We start from the raw sequence: 24,299 nt of genomic DNA on the forward strand, positions 1-24,299 counted from the left end.
TTTTGTTTTCATGAAAGACACTATGCAGATAACTTCCAGATCTATATCCTAGACCGCTCTTAGCCCCACTCGCTTTAGCTCTGTATCACAAATTGTCTATTGGATATTTCAAACTGGATGTCTTGGAGAGTTTAAACTCAAAATAAACCAAACTGAGCTCATTATCTTTTGCCCTAAGCCAGAGGTTCCCAAACTTATTTGGCCTGTTGCCCCCCTTTCTTTTTCTTTTTTTCTTAAATGGAAATGTAATCTATTTGTATAAAATTAACAAAACCCAGCTGGGCTGCACATTACTTCTTTTTTCTGAATAGACATCTGAGCAACAGCCTTCTGTGCTTCATCTGCAGCACCAGGGAGGCTGGTGGATACCATCTGATGATACATTCAACTAGTTCTTTTCCTCTAATTCTACAGTGGTTGCTTTCAAAAACTTGTACCTCTTCTTTTTCAGGCTTTTTACCATCTTCATATTGATTGAATAGATCTATTTTAATCTGAACTCTGGAAAGGGTCTCCATTGCTCGAATCCTCAATTCTTTCATCCCTATGAGGGCCCCCATGAGCCGAGCCTCTGCCAGGAACTGTAGAGGGCCTTTTTCTTGGGGCGTGGGTCTCACCTGGCTGGTTATAGTCTTCTCCAATAAGCTGGTTGTTCATGGTGCCCTTACTACATGGCCAAGAGCAGAGGAAAGACTGGACTTCCTGCCCCCCTTAAAAAAATTACTCAGTGTCCGCCTGGAAATCTTTAATCTTTTAATTTTTTTAAAATTTGTGTCATTTCAAAAAGAAATATAAAATGTTAAAAAAAGACACATCTTAAATTTAATAATTTATCGCAAATTTGTGGGTTTTCCCCTGTATTGAAATGTTGATAATGCGATATTGCCTCATGTAACTGTATAGTATTGCATAAACAAGTTGTTACACACACATTCCTGTCTACATATGCTGGACTTCCCAACAGTGGCCAACTTGCTCCCTTGCCAACATCCCTTGTTAAGACCTGTTGGGGAACTTGACGACTATCGGTTATAATTTGCATCTTGTGTGTTTATTTGGAAAATAAGGTAATCACGGCAACTTTAGCAGATGAAACATGTACACAGTTTTTTCAAAATTTTCTTCTTTTCTTTCCTCATGCCTACACTGCCCCCTTATTTTTATTCAACACCCTTCAATTGCACTGGAGGCTACTAACCTGCCCCCCTGGATGTTTCCAGCGTCCTCCAAGGGGCCCACTTTGGGAACCTCTGCAGTACCTCTTCTCTTCCAAACTTCACTATTAGTCTCCTGTGTTTGCAGCTTTGGGATTATCCTGGGTTGGGGAAGACCTTCTTTGTAATTGAATGGGTTTATAATCCTAGAGGTAGGAATTAGTTCAGGCTTGGGAAGGGAATGAAGGCTGGCCTTGGCCTCTCCAGAAAATGGAGGCTTCAGGAGCAACTCATCAGTGGGAGAGCAGGGCAGGCTTCATGGCTGATGTCCCTAGTTGAGGAGGACCTAGATGCTAAAGGGAAGTTTCAGGATAAAACCGCATGATATGGAAATCTGGAAGCCAGGGATAGGGCCAGGAGAGGAGTGTTTCATAAACGGGTGCCACTCTTATTCTTAGCTTTATGTCATCCTATTCTCCTTCATTTGTTCTGTCTTCTAGCTAGAGCATATGCTCTGTTTCTAGAACACTCCATGTGCTTTTCTCTTTATGTATCATGTTTAGACTGTGCCTTGTACCAGAAGAGTCTCTCTCCCATTTTCCCCTGAGTTCCTGTCTACCTTGAATACTTAAAGGGGAAGTGAACAAGCATTTATATGGCACCTACTGTGTGCCAGGTACCATACTTAGCCATTTTTGATCCTTACAGTAGCCCCATGAGGGTTTAGTTGTTGTTGAGTCATTTCAGTTGTGTCTGTCTCTTCATGACCCTGTTTGGGGTTTTCTTGGCAGAGATGCTGGAGTGGTTTGCCATTTCCTTCTCCAGCTCATTTTACAGATGAGAAAACTGAGGCAAACAGGGTTAAATGACTTGTTCAGGGCCACACAGCTGGTAAGTGTCTGAGTCTAGATTTGAACTCAGGAAGATGAATTTTTTTTCTTTTTCTTTTTCTCTTTTTTTTATTAATTTATTTTGATTTATCAACAATCACTTCCATATGCTTTTGAGTTGAAAATTTTTCTCCCCCTTCCTCCCCGCCATCCTCCACAAGATGGCGCACAATCTGATATAGGCTTTACATTTACGTACCCATTAAACATATTTTCACATTAGTGAAGTTGTAAGTAAAGATTAAAACCAACAGGAGGAACCATCAGAAAGGTGAAACTAAACTCAGCAGAAGGTAAAAATAAGTGATAAGCGATTCCACTTCCATAGTTCTTTCTTTGGATGTGGACAGCATTTTCCATCCCGAGGCCTCTGGAGATGTCTTAGATCCTCGTAATGCTGAGAAGGGTTCAGTTCAACAATATTAGTCATTGCGTGATGTGGCTGTTCTTGTGTACAAAGCAGGAAGACGAATCTTCCTGACTTCAGGCCCAACACACTGTGCACTGTACCACCTAGTGATGGTGTTGCTGTCCCCATTTTGAAGTCAAGGAAATTGAAGCAAATAGAGGTTAAGAAAACTTGCTAGAGGCCACACAGCTAGTAAGTGTCAGAGCTAGATTTGAACTCACTTCATTCTGACTCCAGGCCCAGTGCTCTGTCCACTGAACTACTTAGCTGCCTCAAAAGGACAGGAATTTAATAATACCTCAAAGGACTTAATTTGTATCAATTGATGCAGTGCGTTTTTAAAATTTATAAGATAAAGAAAATAAATGAACATTTTTATTTCAGAGCAATATCGTAACAAAATTTTTGTGTCATTTGACATATCTGGTCGTTTTAGTCTTAAAGTGCAACTCATATGCTTTCTTCTTCATGAACTCTTTTTGATTTTTCTCACTTTTAGATTACACATGATACTTAACTGCACCTCTTTAATCCATCTGTCCTGGAACCTAAAACTCAATTTTCTGATCTGTAAAAACTGGATAGTAATTAAGCTATCCGCCTCCTAGGATTGTGATGAAGAAAGTGCTTTGTAAACTTGAAAAATCTATATAAATGAATTGTTCTTATTGTAGTACTGCGTCTGGGTTCACCCAGCTCTCTCCAATATAGTAGGATGATTTCCTTCTGAGAGGGTCGTGACTGTTCCTTTCAGGTCAGCCCCTGAGGGGCTAGGATTTCTACTGATATTATTCACCAACTGAAACCAATTATCTTTTACAAAATGGTACTTACTGAGAAGATCTAGCAAGGACGGAAGTTACCAAAAAACCAAACCAAAACAAAAACAACCCATATTCTTTCCCCTTAACCCCCCTTCTCCTCACTCCCCAGTACTACAATGTCACTTGCAAAGAATGGGCCCAAACTTAAAGTAGTTGGTACAAAATAATTTCGCCAATCTGAGGGCACACATTTCAATTCTCCCCTCACAATTGGTGGCTTAATCCTTTCCTGGGCTGTGCTGGCTTCTCACAGAATGAGATGGTTTAGCTGGGGGTGGGATGGGGCTGGGGCAAATAGCCACCTCTGGGCTAGGGCAGGCATGTCTCTTGGCCACTTCACTAGCTCCTTGTCAGACACAGATTTTCTGAACTTAATGAAGTACAAAAAGAAAAAAGAGCATTTCCATGTACAAAGTAGAATTATATAGGAATCTGTGAAACTGTTGCATATAGTTTGCTTTCTTTTGAAAAAGATATATCATACTGGATTACTTTTAAAGCTGTCCTTTTTTTGTATTTCTTTATGAACTTTCTTCTCTTCCTTTCTGTGCATTTTAAAAATGCTTCAGTGAACCTCTTTTATTTGTTTAGGAATAAGGGTTCAATGTCAGTAGATACTGTTTCCACTTCCTCCATACCCATGTAACGAAATAAAAACTCAATCCTTTTAACAAACATAGTTAATCAAAATAAATCCACATATTTGCCCATGTACAAAAATGTAAGTCTTATGCTGAATCTTGAGTCCATTAGCCCTCCGTCAGGAAGTGGGTAGCAGTCTTTCCTCATTAGTCTCCTGGAGTTGAAGTTGGTTGTTGTATTAATCAGATACATCTTGTTTGTGTGTAAAATGTAGCTTCAGGAATTTTTTTTTCAGTAGAATGAATTTGCTTCATCTTTTTTATCATTAGGAAATAATTTGGCTTGAGAAAGCTGGCATGTGTCACAATAATATTAAAGGCTCTGCCTCTATGTCTTCACATAATTTTGCCGAGTCTTCCTTTTAATAGATTTTTAAAAATTGACTTTTTTTTGGTTAACAACTTGAGAAATTATGCAAAATTCCTTACTCAGTTTCCCCATGTAAAGGATTGCAATGCTTATCAAATGGTATCCAAATTGAAGAAATATCTACTTTTTTTTGGCTATGGATTATAGACCTACATTTTGTCGTGACATCAACTGGTCTGTCAGTGGTATTGCCATCAATACGTTTGCATATTAACAAATCTTCTCTAACATTATCAACAACATGTTTACATATATATATATGTGTGTGTGTGTGTGTATGTGTATATATGTATGTATAATATGTAGTCATCAAATGTGCATCTGTTTCTTTCTTTATTTGTAATACAAAGTAGGAAGATTTTAGTTTGTTAATTAAATACCGAGGTTTTCAGATGGATGGACAGTTTTCCACTACATTTGTTACCTCTAAGTGGAGTCATTTAAAATTGCTTTGGATGGCATTCTCCAGGTATTATTTTGACCATGTCAATAGCTGCAGGTAAGCATCTGTGTTTCTCCTTTGAAATGAAGCATTTAACATTTAGCAATTCTTTAAGCAGCTTTCTATGATGCAAACAATTCTTTTGATATCATAGATATGGTATTTGAAAAGTTGGCTTTTGCATATTAAAAGAATCTAATTTTTATTAGAAAATAATCTTACCAACATTTTCAACATACTACACATTTGAGATATTTTAATACATAAAATTTAATGATATCTGCAGCTAAAACATTTGTATAAGGCAACCAGTGGGGGGGGGTATTGGGAAGTGTAGTTGTTGTGGTTGGTGGCTCTATTAATTATAGTACTTGTGAATTCCAAGGTAAATACATTGAATTGCATCTTTTTTAAAAAAAAATTTTAAAATTTAACAAAAAATATATTTTTGTTACATTTGAGTTTCAAGCGGTTTCCATCCCTCTCTACCAATCCCCACACTAGAGAGGGCCAGTATTTGACACAGATATATATGTGAAACAATACAGTATATTGTTCCATGTATCACTTTTTTCATTGGGGGTAGATAGCATCTCCCTTCATAGGTCCTTTGTGATTAATTTGAATGCTCATATAATTGAGAAAAGTTTAGTCATTCACATTTACTCTTCAAACAATATTGATGTTACTATATACTGTTAATTTTACTCTTCATTATTTCATGCAAGTCTTTCCATGTCTTCCTAAAATCAGCTTGCTCATCATATTTTACAGTACAGTAATATTCCATCACAATCATATCCAACACCTTATTAAGCTATTCCCCAATTTCCAGTTCCTTGCCACCACAAAGAGCTGCTATAAATATTTTGGAACATATAGGTTCTTTTCCCCGATCACCTTGGGAAACAGACCTAATAGTGATCTTGCTGGTATGTGCAATTTTATATACTTTAGGCATAATTCCAGATTGCTCTCCAAAATGATTGGATCAGTTCACAGTTCTACCAACAGTATATTAGTGTCTCAGTTTTTCCACATCCCCTCTAACATTTGTCCTTTCCGCCTTCTATCATTTTAGCCAATCTGATTAGTATGACACGGTATCTCAAGGTTACTTTAATTTGCATTTCTCTAATAAGTAATGATTTGGAGAATTTCTCATATGATTATATATATATATATATATATATATATTATATAGCTTTGATTGAACTGCTGTTCATATCCTTTGACCATTTCTTTTTTTTAAATATAAATTTATTTATTTTTAGTTTTCAATATTCACTTGCACAAGTTTTTGAGTTCCAAATTTCTCACCCCTCCCCCCACCCCAAGATGGCATGCATTCTGAATACCCCTTCCCCTGGTCTGCCTTCTCTTCTATCTCTCCCCCCTCCCTTCTCTTATCCCCTTCCCCTTCTATTTTCCTGTAGAGCAGGATAGACTTCTGTACCCCATTTCCTGTATTTCTTATTTCCCAGTTGCATGTGAAAACATTTTTTTTTAAATCATGTGTTTTTAAAACTTTGAGTTCCAAATTTTCTCCCTTCCTCCCTCCCCACCCACCCTCATTGAAAAGGCAAGCAACTCAATATAGGTTGTACATGTGCAGTTATGCAAAACACTTCCTTAGTAGACATGTTGTGAAAAACTAACTCTGTTTCCCTTAATCCTATCCTGGCCCTCCCATTTATTCTATTCTTTCTTTTGACCCTGTCCCTCCTCAGAAGTATTTGCTTCTGATTACCCTCTTTCCCAATCTGCCATCCTCTCTATCACCCCCCTGCTCTCTTGTCCCCTTCTCCCTCTATTTTCCTGTAGGGTAAGACAGATTTCCATCCCCAATTGAGTGTGTATGTTAGTCTCTCCTTAAGCCAAATCCTATGAGAATAAGATTCCCTCATTCCCTCCTCTCACCTTCCCCTATTTCCCCTCCACTGTGAGAGACTTTTCTGTTTTTTTTTGTGATATAATTTACCCCATTCTACCTGTCCCTTTCTTCTCCAAGTATCATCCTCTATCATCCCTTAATTTCATTCTCCAGATATGACCCCTTAATCTTCAGCTCACCCTGTGCCCTCTATCTATCTAGCTATCTGTACATACATACAATTTTTTTTCCTTCAACTACCCTAATACTGACAAAGTTCTCATGAGTTACAAATATCATCTTTCCATGCAGGAATGTAAACAGTTCAACCTTAACAAGTCTCTTATGATTTCTCTTTCCTGTTTACCTCTTCATGTTCCACTGGAGTCCTGTATTTGAAAGTCAAATTTTCTGTTTAGCTCTGGTCTTTTCATCAGGAATGCTTGAAAGTCCTCTATTTCACTGAATGACCATTTTTTCCCCTGAAGGATTATACTCAGTTTTGCTGGGTAGGTGATTCTTGGTTGTAATCCTATCTCCTTTGCCCTCCGGAACATTATATTCCATGCCCTGCGGTCCTTTAATGTAGAAGCTGCTAAATCTTGTGTTATCCTGATTGTGTTTCCACAGTACTTGAATTGTTTCCTTCTGGCAGCTTGTAATATTTTCTCCTTGACCTGGGAACTCTGGAATTTGGCTACAATATTCCTAGGAGTTTTCCTTTGGGGATCTCTTTCAGGAGGAGATCTGTGGATTCTTTCAATTTCTATTTTGCCCTCTGGTTCTAAAATATCAGGGCAGTTTTCCTTGATAATTTCTTGAAAGATGATGTCTAGGCTCTTTTTTTGATCATGGCTTTCAGATAGTCCAATAATTTTTAAATTCTCTCTCCTGGATCTATTTTCCAGGTCAGTTGTTTTTCCAATGAGATATTTCACATTGTTTTCTAATTTTTCATTTTTGGATTTGTTTTACAGTGTCTTGATTTCTCATAAAGTCACTATCTTCCAATTGCTCTATTCTAATTTTTAAGGAAGTATTTTCTTCAGTAATCTTTTGGACTTCCTTTTCCATTTGGCCAATTTTTCTTTTTAGGGCATTTTTCTCCTCATTGGCTTTTTGGACCTCTTTTGCCATTTGGGTTAGGCTTTTTTAAGGTGTTATTTTCTTCAGTATTTTTTGGGTCTCCTTTAGCAAGCTGTTGACTTGTTTTTCATGATTTTCTTGCATCACTCTCATTTCTCTTCCCAGTTTTTCCTCTACTTCCCTTACTTGCTTCTCAAAATCCCTTTTGAGCTCTTCCAAGGCCTGGGACTGATTCATTTTTTCTTGGAGGCTTTGGATGTAGGAGCTTTGACTTTGTTGTCTTCTTCTGGTTGTATATTTTGATCTTCTTTTTCACCAAAGTAAGATAATATAGTCTGACTCTTTTTGTGCTGCTTGCTCATGATCCCAGCCAATTACTTGAGTTTTAAACTCTTTGTTAAGGTAAGAGTCTGCTTCCAATGTGGAGAGTGTACTGTCCCAAGCTTCAGGGGTTTGTGTAGCTGTTTTCAGAGATACTTGTAGGGACCTGTAAATTTTCAGTTCTTCCAAGGTGGTATGATAAGGGGCGAGGTGTTTACTCCTTTCCTGGCCTGTGACCACAAGTACTCCTTTCTGTCCTGTAACTGTGAGGAGGGGTTCTCTCACAGCCACACAAGCTCCACCAGCCAGCTCCTCCTCACCCCAGCACTCCACCCAGAACTGTGACCCAGATCCACACGGGCAAAGCAAGAGATTCCTGCCTCAGCACTGGCAAAGAGATCCCTGCAGTCCCTCTCTGATCAGCCACTGGATTCCCCCTCAGTCTGTGGGCTGGAAGCTGGGAAGCAGCTGCAGCTGCCCCCCCCCCCCCCCGCTCTTGGGGAATGGAGCTGAGACCCCGCCTTCCTCTCTGCACCGACAGAAACAGACTTTTCCCACTGACCTTCTAAGTTGTCTTTGGCATTGGTGGATTGAGGAGTCTGGAAACCTCCACAGCTGCCCCGTGATTCAGTCCTCTGAGGCCTGCTCCAGGTTTGTTGTGGCCTGCGCGCCCACGCTGCGCTGCGCTCCCAGCCGGCGCGGATACACCTTTCTGATCAATCATCCAGGTTGTCTTGGGCAGGAAATTTGTTTCACTCTGTCTTTTTGTGGGTTCTGCTGCCTCAGAATTTGTTTAGAGCCATTTTTTATTAGTATTTGGAGGGGTTTTAGGGGGGAGCTCAAGCAAGTCACTGCTTTCACTCCGCCATCTTGGCTCTGGCCCCCCTGACCATTTCTAAGTTGGGGAATGGCTTACATTCTTTTAAATTTGAGTTCTCTTATAAATAAGTTCTCTAAATATTTGAGATACTTTATTCGAGAAACTGTTGATAGAAAAATTTCCCCCAATTTTCTGCTTTCCTTTTAATGTTGGCTACATTGGTTTTATTTGTGTAAAACCTTTTAAGTTTAATGTAATAAAAATTATCCATTTATACCTAACAGTGTTCTCTATCTCTTTTTTATTTCTCCTATCCATTCTGCCTATCCATTGGTAATATGTTTCATGTTTTTCTAATTTACTTATGATGTCTCTCTTTATATCTAGGTCATATTGATATTCTGACATTCTCTTGATAAATGGTGGAAGATACTGGTCTGTACCTAGTTTCTGACATATTGCTTTCCACTTTTCCCAGCAGCTTTTATCAGTTAGTTTACAAATGAGTTCTTATCCCAAAAGCTTAGGTCTTTACATTTATTAACATAAGGTTACCCTAATAATTTACTACTATGTATTGTGTAACTACCCTGTTCCACTGATCTGCCATTCAATTCCTTAGTCGGTACTAGATTATTTTGATAATTACCACCTTATAATACAGTTTAAGACCTGGCACTGCTAGACCTCTTTTCTTAACATTTTTATTTTTATTAATTCCTTTGATATCCTTGACCTTTTGTTCTTCCAAATGAATTTTTTTATTATTTTTTCTAACTCAGTAAAATAAATTTTTTTGGTAATTTAATTGAGATGGCACTGAGTAAGTTGATTAATTTAGGTAGAATTGTCATTTTTATTCTGTTGGCTTGGTACCCACCGATGAAGCGAATGATATCTTAATTTGGACTTTTTGCTTTGTTTTTCTGTGTTTCTACTATTTGAACTCTTTTTTTTCTTTGCTTGTACTAATCTGTGCTGTTCAGTTAAATTTGCTCTTCCAACTGTCTGTTACGAAGGGATATTATTTAATATTATTTCATTTATAAGAATTAGATATAAATTTCAGACAAATCAAACCTAATTACTTAAAAAGCAGTTATCTGTTTACTATTCTCATTATTTCATGTATTAAATGTTGTAAAATTTTAATGAAACAGAATATTATATTGTATTGGACTTGCCAAAATCAATAATGTTGAGAAATATGTATGATACTTTAAATGTACACACAAAAATTGCCTAACTTTGAATTTGCACACTTCATGTTTAAATGGAGCAAGGAGCACAATGACACAATCTGTGTCGTGAGCTCAAAGTTATTGATGGGATGGTCCCCTTATTTGTGCTGACTGCATTAGGTAATCACTGATCAGCATAAACTGCCAGTTGTAGAGGATTGCTGTGTTGAATATGCTTTTGTTAATTTGGATGTGAACTTTATTTTAATTGAAAAAAAGTGTATTTATGTGTATTGTGGAAAAAACTGTACATTTGAAAATAACCAATAATTTTGGCCATTGCATCATGCCACACAAGAGAAGATGTCTCCCCACCTCACTTTCCTCAGTTGTGGCATATCCTACAGCTTTGAAAACTCCAGACAAGATGATCTAATAAGGTTCTTTCCAACTCTAAATCTTATAAACTGTGGGGATAGCTAAGTGCTATATCATTTTACTAGCTTTTCAGATGTATAGTTTGGTGAAATTTGTAGAGGTTCCATCTAAAATGATTTCTAGTGTTGATTATTAAACTTGTAGCACGTTCTCAATAGCAGCTTTGTCACATTAACCCGTTTGCCCATCTGTTTATTGAAATGTCTGTTATGAAGCACTATGCAAAGCCAAAATTCTGCAGGTGATTTCCACTTTTAAAACCAATTTCACGTCTGATGTGATTGATGAGAGGGACTAATTTGTGCAGATTTTATGTTTAAAAGTGTAAGTAAAAATCATGAGCTAATATAAACAGTAAATGCATGTTATGTTTCTTGATCTTTAGGGAAAACAAGATGGATCTTAGGTGTTCACTAGAAGAATGTACAATGGCATTAAACTTATTTCTAAATAATAGATTCTCAGAAGCCTTGGAATTACTTCGTCCTTGGTAAGTTTAACTTAGTTCCGTTCAATTACAGGTAACGCAGATAGTTGTCATGCAGAGAGAGTTTTCTAAACATTCTGGCTTTTAGCCTATTTATGTTGCTACATAAAAGTTTGTTTGCTTTCCTGATGGAATAGTATGCTTATTATTCCTTGAATTCATAGCTGGATTGCTTTTTGTATATGGATCTTGATTTACTTTATTTGTGTGAATAACTATCCTTTGATATAAAAAAAACTGATTCTCTATACATATTGGGTGGCACGATTGCATTGTTGGAATAGGGGAATAATTATAACAGGGCATAGTGTTCCTTATAATGACAGTTTTCTGTTTTCGTTTTATGCTGTCTGAATGGCTTGCAGAATAACAGATTAGAAGAATATATATTTTGCTATTAGGGGTGAAGTGGCTTCTCCCCCCCATTCCAAGTATTCCTTATTTTGCAGTATTCTGAGGGGTCTCCATTGTTACAGTGTCACTTATTCTTAAAAACAAACTTATTTCAGTTCATTTTGATTTTTGAAGATATGTTTCCTGTTTGACTTAACACTGCCCTTCTTTCTCTTAGCTATTACTAAAATGCCATTAAAATACTCCAGTACTCCATAATGATATTACTGCATTGTAGGACTACTCCAGTTTTAGGAATGGAGGTAGGTGGGTGAGGGTGGTATTGCTGCTAAGCTAAACAATGATTGGCTATTGTAACTACCAAAAAAAATGGGAATATTTGTTTTCTAACTAAAAAAAAAGTATTTTCACCTGGAAAAACAATAATAAAAAAGCAACAACTTTCTTCTAAGAAGTATGTTTTTGGGTTACAAATTTGAGGTTTTGAAGCCACAGTTAATGTTCTATAAAGCCTTTACTTTGGTGCTGCTCTTTTGGCCTGGGCAGTGCCTTTGAACAACCTATGCTTTGTGCACATAGAACAAGGAGGCAAATTAATTTGGCTGTTCCCATTCAGGAAAGGAGTGATGTGTTTTGGGTTTGTTTTCCATAGAAACTTGATTTGGGTATTAATATTTAAATGGAAGATAAAAAGTATTTCTAAAACTTACTCATAGCTAAGAAATACAATCACAGAATCATGGGATTCATGTGGAGCTTGAAGGTGCTAAGAGGATGAAGTCAGGTGACTTGCTGTAGGCCAGATAGCTTTTAAGTGGCTGGGTCTCATTGAGAGTAGGTAAAAGGATTTTTCTGGGAGGCTTTTGAGCAGCTGCCCCATTTCTACACCTCCCATTCCCCTCTTGGTAGCTGCCATTCCTTGTCCTCTCAGCTTCTGGCTGGGGCCACCTTGCTTTTCTGCTGAGCTGCCATGCTAATTGCCTGTTTGCTTTCCCAGCCCTGGGGTAAGCAGTCTTCCTGATTGATGCCAGGCCCCTCACTTCAAAAACGTTGTGATTCCCAGTCTCTTAGCCCTGGCCTTTTTCTTACCAAGATAAATAAATTGCTGGCTTCTCATGTCTACATTATTTAAAAGACATCTAAGATTATTCTGACCACCTCTGTACATGTTCCTGGGTAATTGCTGACTCACCTTCCCTACCATAACTTTTCCCTCTTCTGTCTAAATGATAGATACACTTGTGGGTTGGTATTGCCATGGCTCCTCACTGCCTGATCATAAGATCTGTGGGCTTTTTTTGGCAATTTCCTGAACTAGGGTAAAGGAAGACAGGAGTGTTCATGTGACTCAGCTATACAAGCAGATGAGTGGGCACTTAATCATTGCAAATTTGAACTCTAGAGCCCCTCCCACCTGGAATCAACAGCTCTTTTTTTTTTTTTTGTAAATATGTTAATTCTCTTATATAGCCAGAGAAAGATTATTTTCCCGTTGTGGTAGGAAAATTTTAAAATTATGAACTTGACAAACATCAACAAAAATTAACACTTATCTATAGAGAATAGAAAAAGGTGATTGTGGGTGTATGTATACATATATCCCATAAACAAACAAATAACTGTGTCATCCTTTACTTAAAATCCATCAACTCTCTTAAGAAGTAGGAAGCATGCTTCATCATTCTTCTGAATTCATGATTCATTATTATGTTGATTAGAGTTATTAAGTCTTTTAAAATTGTTTTTCTTTGTAGTATTGTCATTTTGAAATTGCTCTCCTGGTTCTGCTTAGTTCATGTCAGTTCATATACTCCTCCTTGGGTTTCTCTGAATTCATTCCTTTTGTCTTTTTTTTTTAACTTTATTACGTTCACATAATTTTTTATTTTTTAATTTAATTGCTTTTCAATGGACAAAAAAATCTATTTTCTCTCCATCTCTCCTCTCTTTGGGGAAAAAACCCTCCACAGATCTTTGTAACAAGTATATAACATTTATATACCACAATTTGTTCAGCTTCTTCCCAATTGGTGAGCACCCATTTTGTTTCCAGTTCTTACTGTAAAAGAAAGTGTTGCTATAAATATTTTTATTTACATGGATCTTTGATTTTTTTTGGGTATGAGGGAAACAAAAAGGGGAAGAAGAAGCAAGAGAGAGAGAGAGAGAGAGAGAGAGAGAGAGAGAGAGAGAGAGAGAGAGAGAGAGAGAAGTGATCATGTTTTTAACTTAAGGAAACTTTGTGCTGAGTTGTTTTTCAAGAATTGAATCCAGTAAACTGTTCGTTTGATCTTTGGTTGATGAAAAGGTAAAGATGTAGGGAAAAATGCATTGCTTGGACACCTTTTAAAAAAATAAGTTCATAATGAATGTGCCCCCTTGTGGTAAAGAAAAGATCATTGCAAAGTGAAGCAGAGATTTAAGACGATTATTATAGGTCTAAATGTAGAAGTCCTCAAAATAGTTTTTAAATGGCTGAGTTTTTACAATACAGTGTGCATGGTCCTTAGTACTCAGCAGATCAGTGATCCAGATGATGTGTTAAATACTATTGAAGTTGTGAGAAGTAGTAGATAATAGCTTTATAATTCTGTGTATAGTCCCAATGTGATGTTTTTAAAAAGTTCTGGAGTCTAATGTAAGTGCTCTGTTTTCTTATGTCTTTTTCAGGTCGAAAGAGAGTATGTATCATGCTCTGGGCTATAGCACTATTTTAGTAATGCAGGCAGCAATGACCTTTGAACACCAGGACATCCAAAATGGCATTTCCACAATGAAGGAAGCTTTACAAACCTGTCAAAAGTAGGCCTGAGTAATTTAACTACGGGAGAAGACTGAATATCAGCCTTAAATTTTGTGTGGCAAAACTCATGATAACTGCAAAATTAGAGAGCTGTATTCTTCACTGTAGTAGGTTACTTTAAATAGGAAAAGAAAGGTAGATTTCAGCTTCTATGCTCCCTTATTCTCTGTATTTTCAGTGTCAAGATTTTTAAAAAAATGTCAAAACAGTATTTCCAGGTAGGCTAAAGGGCAGGTAGATTTGGTTAAATGGTATTTTGATCCACAGTTCTGTCAGCTTTCTGGGTTGAACAAACACGCCCCTCTCTTCATTTTTGTTGTTTTAGTGTTCAGGAAGGGCAGTTAAGGCTAAACAATAATGCGGTGTTCTTTTTGTATGTTTTGTTGTTGTTGTTGTTGTTGTTGTTGTTGTTGAGGCAGTCGGGGTTAAGTGACTTGCCTAGTCACACAGCTAGTGAGTGTTATGTGTCTGAGACTGGATTTGAACTCAGGTCCTCCCGACTCCAGAGCCGGTGCTCTATCCACTGCACCACCTAGCTGCCCCTCTTTTTGTATGTTTTACACGTTCATTTGTAGCATTCTGCATCTTAGAATTTTTTTTGAACATCTTTGAACCCTTTTGATAGCTGAAAATTAGATGGATTTAAAAATCATGCTCCTATGTTTGATGTACAAATACAGAAGAAATATCTCAGGAGGGGCTGTTCTTTTAGTATCAAAATTCATAAGGACTAGTCTGGTCTTAGTGTTTCAAGCATTCTTCCTTCCCAATATTGTACCCTCCAGATTCAGAGAACTTAAGAGTATCTGACTTTTTCCCAAGCTTCTGAGATTTTTCTGTTACTTATTGTATATTTACCACAGAAATAGTGATCTTGTCCTGTGGGATTAAGGAAAACAGCATCAAAGGTTTAGGGTTCTAGCTTGGTCATTCTTTAATATAGTTGAGTAGAAATACTATTTTGTGTTTCTAGGGGTTATATCAAGGGGTTCTATCTGAGATGAGTACTAAATGGAAATGAAATGAATTCAGCTCAATTTCTCATTTTGTATGCTTTTCTTTTTTTTCCCACTTGTTTGATGTAGATTCAGAAAAAGAAACACAATGGTAGAATCTCTGTCAAGTCTTGTTTCCAAATCATCAGTGGATCAGCTGAGTGAAGGTGAGTCAGAGAATCATAAAACATAAAAGAAGGTACCTGAGAGATCATCAGATCCATCTTTATGTGATTTATCCAGGCTGGTAAGCTAGCCTAGCTAGTAAGTAAAGCAGGATTGGTACCTAGGTCTTCCTGACATGTAAGCCTAACATACCATCCACTTCACTAGGCTGCCTCTCAAGCACCTTGAGGTCTCTTGAGAATATTGGTCAAGTTGGGCAGTAGGTGTGGTAATTGGAATGTGGACGTTTATGAATATTTAGGAACCCATATATTTTTACATAACATTGATAAGGCTAATGATGGGCAAGAGACTCCACACTTCTCAGCTTATGTTTCCCTAGCTTGTGGTGCTGCCATGGTAGATGTTTCAAGCATGTAAATGGATGAGTTTTTCTAGCATTACGCTCAGAGAATAATATTATTGGCTTATAGGTGGTGGGGGCAGTCGAGGGTGGGGGAGTTACTACAGTGACCCAGTCAGAGATTAAATCATGCCATGTGAAAGGCCCTCTCAGAGGCTAGTCTAGACCACTCGTTTTATAGGTGAGGAAACAAGCCAGGGAGGTTAAGTGATTGTTCAAAGTCACCCAGGTAATAAACATCAAGGGTGGGAGTTGAACCCATATCCTTTTGCTCAGAGCAAGTACTCTTCTTACTCTGCCATCCTGTCTCTTATAGCTTTTAAAAAGAAAAATGAGGGGGGCAGCTAGGTGGTACAGTGGATAGAGCTCTGCCTTAGAGTTAGGAGGATCTGAGTTCAAATCCGGCCTCAGGTGCTTGACACTAGCTGTGTGACCCTGGACAAGTCACTTAACCCCGATTGCCCCCCCCCCCAATTAAGTAAATAAAAATAAAAAGGAAAATGAGCAATACTGTGCGTACTGCATGAACAAAGGGCTTGTTATTAAGGGACAGTTGTGCTAATCTCTGCCTATCTGGAGAATCCTGTTGTCACTGATAGGACACAATGAGGACCAGCAGCCATGATAGTCCTTTTAAGTGAGAATAGCTCATTCATTCCCAGTTCACATAGAACAATTTTAAAGCAGAATCTCAGAAGGAAACTTAGAAACCATCTGGTCAAAACTGAACCAAGGTCAGAAATCCCCTAGATAATATCCCTTGACAAGTGCTCATTCAGTCTTTATTTGAAAGGCTTCAGTGATAGGGAGCTCAGCATTTCCCCAGGCAGCCCATATATCATCTTTACACAACTCAGATTGTTTGGGAATTTTTTCTCACTTCAAGCCTAAATCCATCTCTGTGCAGCTTTCTCCCATTATTCTTAATTCTTCTCTATGGAGCCAAGCAGAACAAATCTGATGCCTCTTTCACCTTACAACCCCTGAAATATTTGAAGAAAGTTACTGCATATCTCTACCCCACTCTCAATTTTTTCCATTCTATAGACTAAATATACCTTATTTCTTCAAATAGTTTTCTTACAGAGTGTTTTCCAGCCATCTTAGCTGCCATTATTATATTACTAAGAAATTGGGCATTAGGACCAAGACAAATGTAAAATTCTCTTTTCTATTATTATCTTTATTCCGTCTTGCTCTCTCCTTTTTTGTTATAAATTTGTTCTTTAGAGTACTCTTCCTGTCATGTAGAATGGCTCAGATTCTTTTACTTTAGTGATGTATTGAGAAACCATGGACAATTTGGGGGATAATAGTATAAAGGAAGGAAAGAATACACATTTATTAAGCACCTAGTGTATACCAGACACTGTGCTAAGCACTTTACAAATATAATCTTATTTGAGTCTCACACAACCTTGAGTGGTAGATGCTGTCATTAACCCTACTTTACGTTTGAGGAAACTGATTTGTTCAGGATCACATAGTAAGGAGATTGTGGGTATGACCACATAGATGAAGGCAGTTTGTATATCTTGTGTTATCCTTGGGAGATGTTATTTTAGCAAACAAAAGCAAATGGACCAATAAGTGCCCATCTACTGAGTACTGTTTTTTAAAGAAAATTTTTATTTTCATCATCTACTCAGTGAACACTGGAATTCAGATTAGTTTAGGATTTGTTGTAATACAAAGAGTCCTGGTCATGGAGTCAGGAGGCCTGGATTTGATTTCCAGGTCCACCATTTACTGTGTGACTTTGGTCAAGTCACTAACCTTCTCTCTGTCTCAATTTCCTTAAGTATAAAACAAAGATATTATTTTTACTATCCAGCATTGTGAGGAAAGCACTTTAAATCCACTTGTACTGTGTAAACTTTGAAGTGCTACATAAATTATTTATGGCTCGTTTGTTTACAAGAGATCGTTTGTTTACAAGAGATAATCTGGTGTGTGGTAGGTAGAATTCTGGATCTACTGGACAGAAGACTCTCAGTGTTTGAGTCTCTGTTCTGACACTTCCCATCTCTGTGCTCTTGGGCAGGTCATTTATGTAACCCTGCTTCTGGAAGCACCTGGGTCTAACACATGGCAGCTGCCATTTCTAGAATGTCTTATGCACTTTTCCTGAGAACAACCCTTTGAAATTGCTAGTGTTAAGTCCAGACCCCTCCAACACCTGACTTTTGCCTTCTGAAATGAATGTTCTGGAAAAGTGATAGGATTTATCCTCCTGTTCATCCTGGTCTATACAGCAAAGCAGTGCAAACAGTAAATAAACTTAAGACTTTAGTCCAGGCTCTTTTTATGAATTATTTCACCTTATTTCCAGTGTGTATGTGTTTGGCTGCCACTACAACCCAAACAGACTTTCTTTTTCCAACAGAGTGAGTCAAAACATTGTAGCATTTGTGTGTGATTTATTTTTCCACTTGGTAATTTTCATTTACATTCTTGAATGGCTGGTGGTTTGCAGCAGAGCATACATTTAATTAAAGTTTCCATGGGCTTAACATGTCTTACACCCACTCATCATTTCTACATTTGATAAAAGTTTCCACCTAATACTTTAGCTGGCTGGCTTATTGCCCTGAATTGGTTTTAAGTAGGTGTTAAAATTAGACATTTAATACAAAGAATTCTTATATTTTGACCCTCATGGGCATGATTTCCGATTATTTTTTGTTAAGGCATTTTCAGAGACTCAATCAACAAACAAATATGTGTTAATTGTCTTTTATGAGCCCAGGACTGCTTTTTTGTTTGTTTGTTTGTTTGTTTTTTGCTAGGCAATGGGGTTAAGTGACTTGCCCGGAGTCACACAGCTAGTAAGTGCTATGTGTATGAGGCCGGATTTGAACTCAGGTCCTCCTGAATCCAGGGCTGGCACTCTATCTACTGTGCCACCTAGCTGCCCCAAAAATGTTTTTTGTTTGTTTTGTTTTTTTAAGGCAATTGGGGTTAAGTGACTTGCCCAGGGTCACACAGCTAGTAAGTGTCAAGTATTTGGTCTGAGGCCAGATTTGAACTCAGTTCCTCCTGACTTCAGGGCCGGTGCTCTATCCACTGTGCCACCTGGCTGCCCCCCCGGACTGTTTTAATTAGGGAATAGTTAGTTGGACAAAGAAGAAATCCATGTGGGCTGGAATAGTTAAGAAAGGAGGGAAGACTTAAGCTGGGCCTTTAGGAACAATCACTCTTTGAGAATAGGTAACGAAGAGTGGGGTAGGATGGAAGAAAGGAGGAAGAGAAAGAGAGACAGAGAGAGACAGACACAGAGAGAGGATTGAGGTGTTATAGTGAAAAAAAGGATCATAAAAGCAGAAGCGAGCCAGTTTGTATAGTTAGAATAACCAAATGAGTAGAGCATTTATATTAGAGAGTAGTGTGGGCCAAAGGGTGGGTGAGTAGATTGCAGTCAGATTATAAGAGCCTGCCTTAAAAGCTGGGCAAGAAGAAATTTTTTTGAATATGTCAAAATTTTCTTCCTTTCCATTTTTACATCAGAGATGCAAAGGAAAATATTGATAGACTGCAGTGAACTCCTGTAGCTAGACTCTAGTGGCTCTTCTGTCAAAAGCTCCCAGGGTTGTAACCTAGTCAGTTCTGTCTCTGAATGCCCTCTCACCTAGAATCAAGAAAGAATAAACACAAGAGACTGGAGAAATAGAAATATATTCAGAGATACTGACTGCTGCTGAATTTTACCTCCCAGCATTTCTTCTTTTTCACATTTCTTCTTTCTTCTGTCACTTCTTTTTTACTTTTTCCTGGTAAGAAAGAGAGAGAGAAATCTTCCTCACAGCCATTTACAAGTCTTCTTAGTTCAGCCCATTAATCAGTTAAAAGGCTTTTTGTTACTATGCTGAGGATATGTGAGAGTGTTTTTTATGGGAGGCTGGGGAGGGGTGCCTATTCCTGAAAGCAGGTTCACTGAGCCTCCAACTGGGTTTATAGGAGATGGAGCAAATTGCTCATTCTCTAAGAACTGGGACTTTATTGTCCAGTCTCCTCATTGTAGGTAGATGAAGGAAGCTGATCTTTAGAGAGATTAAATGACTTTCTCATGGTCCCATAGTTTCCAAGACCGCAAGTGATGTTTAAACTTCAGTCTTCTCAGGCAGCTGTTTCTCATGATTGTAGAGAATTACTTGAGATCATGTATTACTGTAGATCTCATTTGAGCATCTTAAGACAAAAATATGTGATGTTTCAGGGATTTTCTTTAATATATTTTGTTTGTTATTAATAGAGGAAATGCACGCAGAAATCTGTTATGCAGAATGTCTACTACAGAAAGCAGCACTGACATTTTTACAGGTAATGAATATTGTGGGATTCAGTGTCCATTTGTTGCTTTTCATTTTAACAGCAAAGTGCAGCTAGGACTATCATGATAGCTGTTTGAATGAACATTTTGTAGGGCCATTTGTTAATTTTAATGGGTGATACGAAGAAAGGTATTGCTAGAACCAGTGGTATTCTCATTTTTTTGGGTTACCACTTCTCCCACCCTCCTCTGCCCCCCAAATACCCAAGAATAGCTTTCTCATTTGCATTCATTGTCTTTAGTCTGATTTTAAACTCCATATGGTGTTAATCACTACCTTTTAAATGAAAACCCTTATAACTACCCCAATTTCTAGGCTCTTTCATGCGTGAATGTAGTGGAGTAATTGCTCTGGCACATTATTAAACTCTTCTTTTTCATTATTTTGTGTACTTGTAAGAGGCTAAAAGCACTCTGGTTAAGTCTTCCTTATTTTAAAAGTTATTTGCTCCTTTATCTGATGGAGAACGATTTTGATAATTAGAAGTGACCAGCCCTTGTTTTTAGAAGTTCTTTAAGGTCCCTTTTAAGTGGAATGGGAATTAGTCATGTCATTTTAAGCCCAGAGAACTGGCTAGAAACTCTTTTTAGATTGGCTAATTAGCAAGTTACCCACATCATGGAGACTTTTAAATGGTATTTCTTCTCAGCTTATTTCAAGTGAAGATTAGACGTAAATAATTGTTTATTTAGACCTAGCACCATTTGAATCAACCCTCACCCAAACTCCTTTAAATTTCATTTGTATGTATTTGCATAAGCTGGTAGTTGTAATTTTTGTACTTCTCATGTTTATTTTCATGTTTATGCATTTTCATTTCTTCATACTTGTTTTATTCTTATTTTGGGAGAATATGATTTAATTGTAGAGAACTCCCTGTAAAGAAACTCCTTTTGCCTATAGAAACTGGCAGTTTGCCCAAGGGTACTGTAACATTGAGTCTCTTGCTTAGGTTCACACACACAGGAGTGCCAGGAGTAGGACTTGAACCCAGGTCTTCCTGACTCTCAGATAGGCACACTGTCCTCTATGACTAGGTGCCTCTCCTTTGGGGAGAGAATTTGAATAAAATTATTCAGTACACTGTGGTGCCCTTGATGAAGAAAAAGAGTCTGTACTCTAGAGCATTGTTACTTCTGCTCTAGGAACAGCTGCAGCAGCAGTCACTAGGTTCATCACTACCTTTCTGCTGTTTTAAAAACCAAATCTTTGACATGTTGGAGAATTGTGGCAGGTACAGTGAGGTGAGAAAGATGAGAAGAGATATAGGAAGGGGAGCGGAAGTATATTTCATAGAAAGCAAATCTTCCTGATATAAACAAAAGGAACCTCAGTCCAGGAGTCTTGATTAGAGACATTATACTATTTCAGACTCACCCTTAAAATGTTCGTTTTTTCTACCTTACTAATTGCTTTTCTGTTTAGTAAAGATATTCTTAAATTTGACTCAGTTGTCTAAATGACTAGGTCTATGGCTTCTTGGGGGAAATCTCTAAGCCCTGGTAGTAGTATGTTATAAAGTTGTTGAAAATAACTGAGGGTTATTGACTGAACAATGTTGACATGGCATTTACCATGGAATCCTTAAAAATGTTCTTAATGTGTTATTTTCAAAATTGGAGGTTCAGATTTGCATAACTAGTTCTTGGTAGCTATTTGAGGACTCACAAGCTAAATTGTAAAGTGAAAAGTGGGTATTACTTGAAGGAAGTCCTCTTATAGTTCAGAAAATTCTTTCCTGGCCAAAATTGCATTTGTTTAGTTGAAACTCTCAGATTTTTAAGTGAGCAGTAATACTTTTGTTTATGATAATTGTGCAGAAAGTGGCAGACTCTGAGTCTATTGGTACTGTAGTTTGAAATGTTACTCATTTAAATGAAAATGGTAGAATTAAATTGGATGCTTTTAACTTTAGTGGGACACTTAGGTATACAAGAAATTAAAGGCTGGAGTCTTCCCAACATTATTATAAAATAAAATTACTGTGTTTTAGAAAATTATAATGAAAAGATAGGATTAAGAATCAGAAGACTTGAATTTTAGTTCCATTGGGTCCTTGTTTTTTTATCGGCAGTGGTGTGCTAATAAACATTTAATAATTGGCTTTCCAAGAAAACAAAATGTACGCATGGCACACTTTTAAAGTTTAATCTGCATTATTAACATTTTCTCCATCACTTCCAAAAATCACGATAATCAAGAAGATAATAAATCAAGCTCTGATTTGTAGCTTTCTGATCCCTGAGAAATAAATAATCACACTGAAAATTTAACAGTTGGCTCTCAATGATAGTATGAGTCTGCTGCAGCCCACTTGTGTGTTATGGATGGGGTGTACTAGGTGATCTCTAAGGTCCCTTTCAACTTTGGCATTCTGACTCTACCAGTGTGAAACACTGTAGAAAAAAAATCTCCTATGGCACCATCTACTGGTGATGAACTTCCTTCAAGCAGTTATCTGTTATAATTTACTTAAAGCATTGTAATAGGATCATAGAAATTTGCATCTGAAAGGGACCTTAGAGAAACTTCTAATGCAGCACCCTACTTTTATAGAAATGAGACCCAGGGATATTTGATTGAATTGCCCAAAGAGGATCATGAAGAGCTCACACTACCTTAGGACTGGAAAGGATGTTAAACAGAAATCACTTACTAATAAAAGTCTCCTTGAAGGAGAAACATGTACAGTTAAAAGTAAGTGCTGTTTATTGGTGAGAAAGAGAAAAGTTGACCTTTCAGCATATCCTTTAAACCTGTTAGAATGCTGTTTGAATGCAAAAAAAAAAGTTTTACAATTTTAAGTTCATGCTCTGCCTAAAAAGATTCACAATCCCTGACTAATAAAGATCACTGTTTTAGTAATTTAAAAGTGACTGATTTGTGAGTAATTAATGCTGAAATGCACTTGTAAACATTCCTTCCTTCCTCTTCCCTTTCTAGCTTAGGGAAAAATAATGAAGAAACTATTTCAAAAGGTACATGCAAAAAATGCTTTCTTGAAAAACTTTGTCTCCAAAGTTAACATTTTGATATGCTAGGCACAGCAGTGGAGACAGTGCAAGGATTTTTGTGTGTGTGTGTGTGTGTGTAATGACCTAATTATTCATTAAATGGTTTTCAGGATGAAAACATGATCAACTTCATCAAAGGTGGACTCAAAATTAGAACAAGTTACCAAATATATAAGTAAGTTAATAATTCAAATATTTTGAATAAATGATTGTGATTCAGGCCATTTTTAAAAACATTAGTTCCCACAGCATTAATAATTTAAGTATAGTAAACTTTTCATTTTTAAAAATTAATTTTTCTTCCTTTAAAGCTTTGAGATATATCGAGTTGGTACTGGGTTTTTTGATAGCTAAGCTAGTGGACAAAAGCAATATTTGTTTTTGTGAAACATTCAGCCGACTGAATGTATGTTGTCTATCTGATGACTGGACTGGTGAAGGCATAAAGGTCATCAGGTGGGCTTTAGAGTAATGATTTTTTGGCCATGCAACTGTTACTGACCATCTAGCAACTTGTAGAGGGGTTACATCTATATCAGTGGAGGGAATACTCATTAAATCATGGACCCTTGAAAAGTAATCAAGTAATAATAATGCATCTTCACTGATATTTGGTGATTGAAGATTGATGACCTAACTGTCTGATGGTACTGAGTCAATGTGTCAACTCTGTGCAGAAGGACTTTATATCATTGGAAGTATTGTTATAAGGAGGTCTTAAAATTAGGTAATTTATGTTGGTAACTGACAGCATTATTATTGATGAATAACTGCTATTATTTATTCAGTCCTAAAACAGTGGTAAGAACCTTTTGAAAGCAAGTTTGGGCTGAAGCATACAGTGTAAGTTAGTCACATTTGCCAATGTACCCACGCAGTATGGTAACCCTATTCATAAGACTTGTGTATTAATTACCTAAAGTTGCCGTGATAGTAGTGACTGTATTCTGTCAGTCTTCAGGTTGATCACTACTACCTTGGGTCTTAAGCTAAACTTCTTAGAGGTCAGTGCTAATGAAGCCATGGTCTTTGACTCATTATCTACATGGACCAGTTATCTTTGTTTCATTCTGTAGCTACAGGTTACACCTCTAATTTTTCTTGGTTGTCTAGACAGTGATGATCTACAAGGAGGACCAGGTAAAAGCGTCACCAGATCAGAGGAGAAGCACAGTACTGTGATAATAATTCAGCGTGCATTTCTCCCTTATGGTTCGCCAGCATCACTTTGTGTATGTGAAGTACATTAATCTAGAATCAGCCAATGTAGGTCATCCAACAATTCAAATATCAGTAATTACGTCTCTTAATTTTCTCAGAGATTGTTCATAGTATTT

General features: G+C 37.3%; 1 protein-coding gene across 1 annotated transcript in view; it reads left to right on the forward strand.

Moving 5' to 3' along the window:
* Positions 1-24,299, forward strand: part of TTC39B (tetratricopeptide repeat domain 39B) — a 137,824-nt gene that overhangs the window by 75,665 nt on the left and 37,860 nt on the right. Inside the window, 5 exon segments of the mRNA XM_078152486.1 lie at positions 10,835-10,939; positions 13,961-14,092; positions 15,179-15,255; positions 19,870-19,937; positions 23,073-23,137. Coding sequence (XP_078008612.1) covers positions 10,835-10,939; positions 13,961-14,092; positions 15,179-15,255; positions 19,870-19,937; positions 23,073-23,137 — 447 coding nt within the window.

This window comes from Phascolarctos cinereus, unplaced genomic scaffold, assembly GCF_003287225.1.
Source record: "Phascolarctos cinereus isolate Bilbo 61053 unplaced genomic scaffold, phaCin_HiC Scaffold_4;HRSCAF=312, whole genome shotgun sequence".
In the NCBI taxonomy this organism is placed as follows: Eukaryota; Metazoa; Chordata; class Mammalia; order Diprotodontia; family Phascolarctidae; genus Phascolarctos; species Phascolarctos cinereus.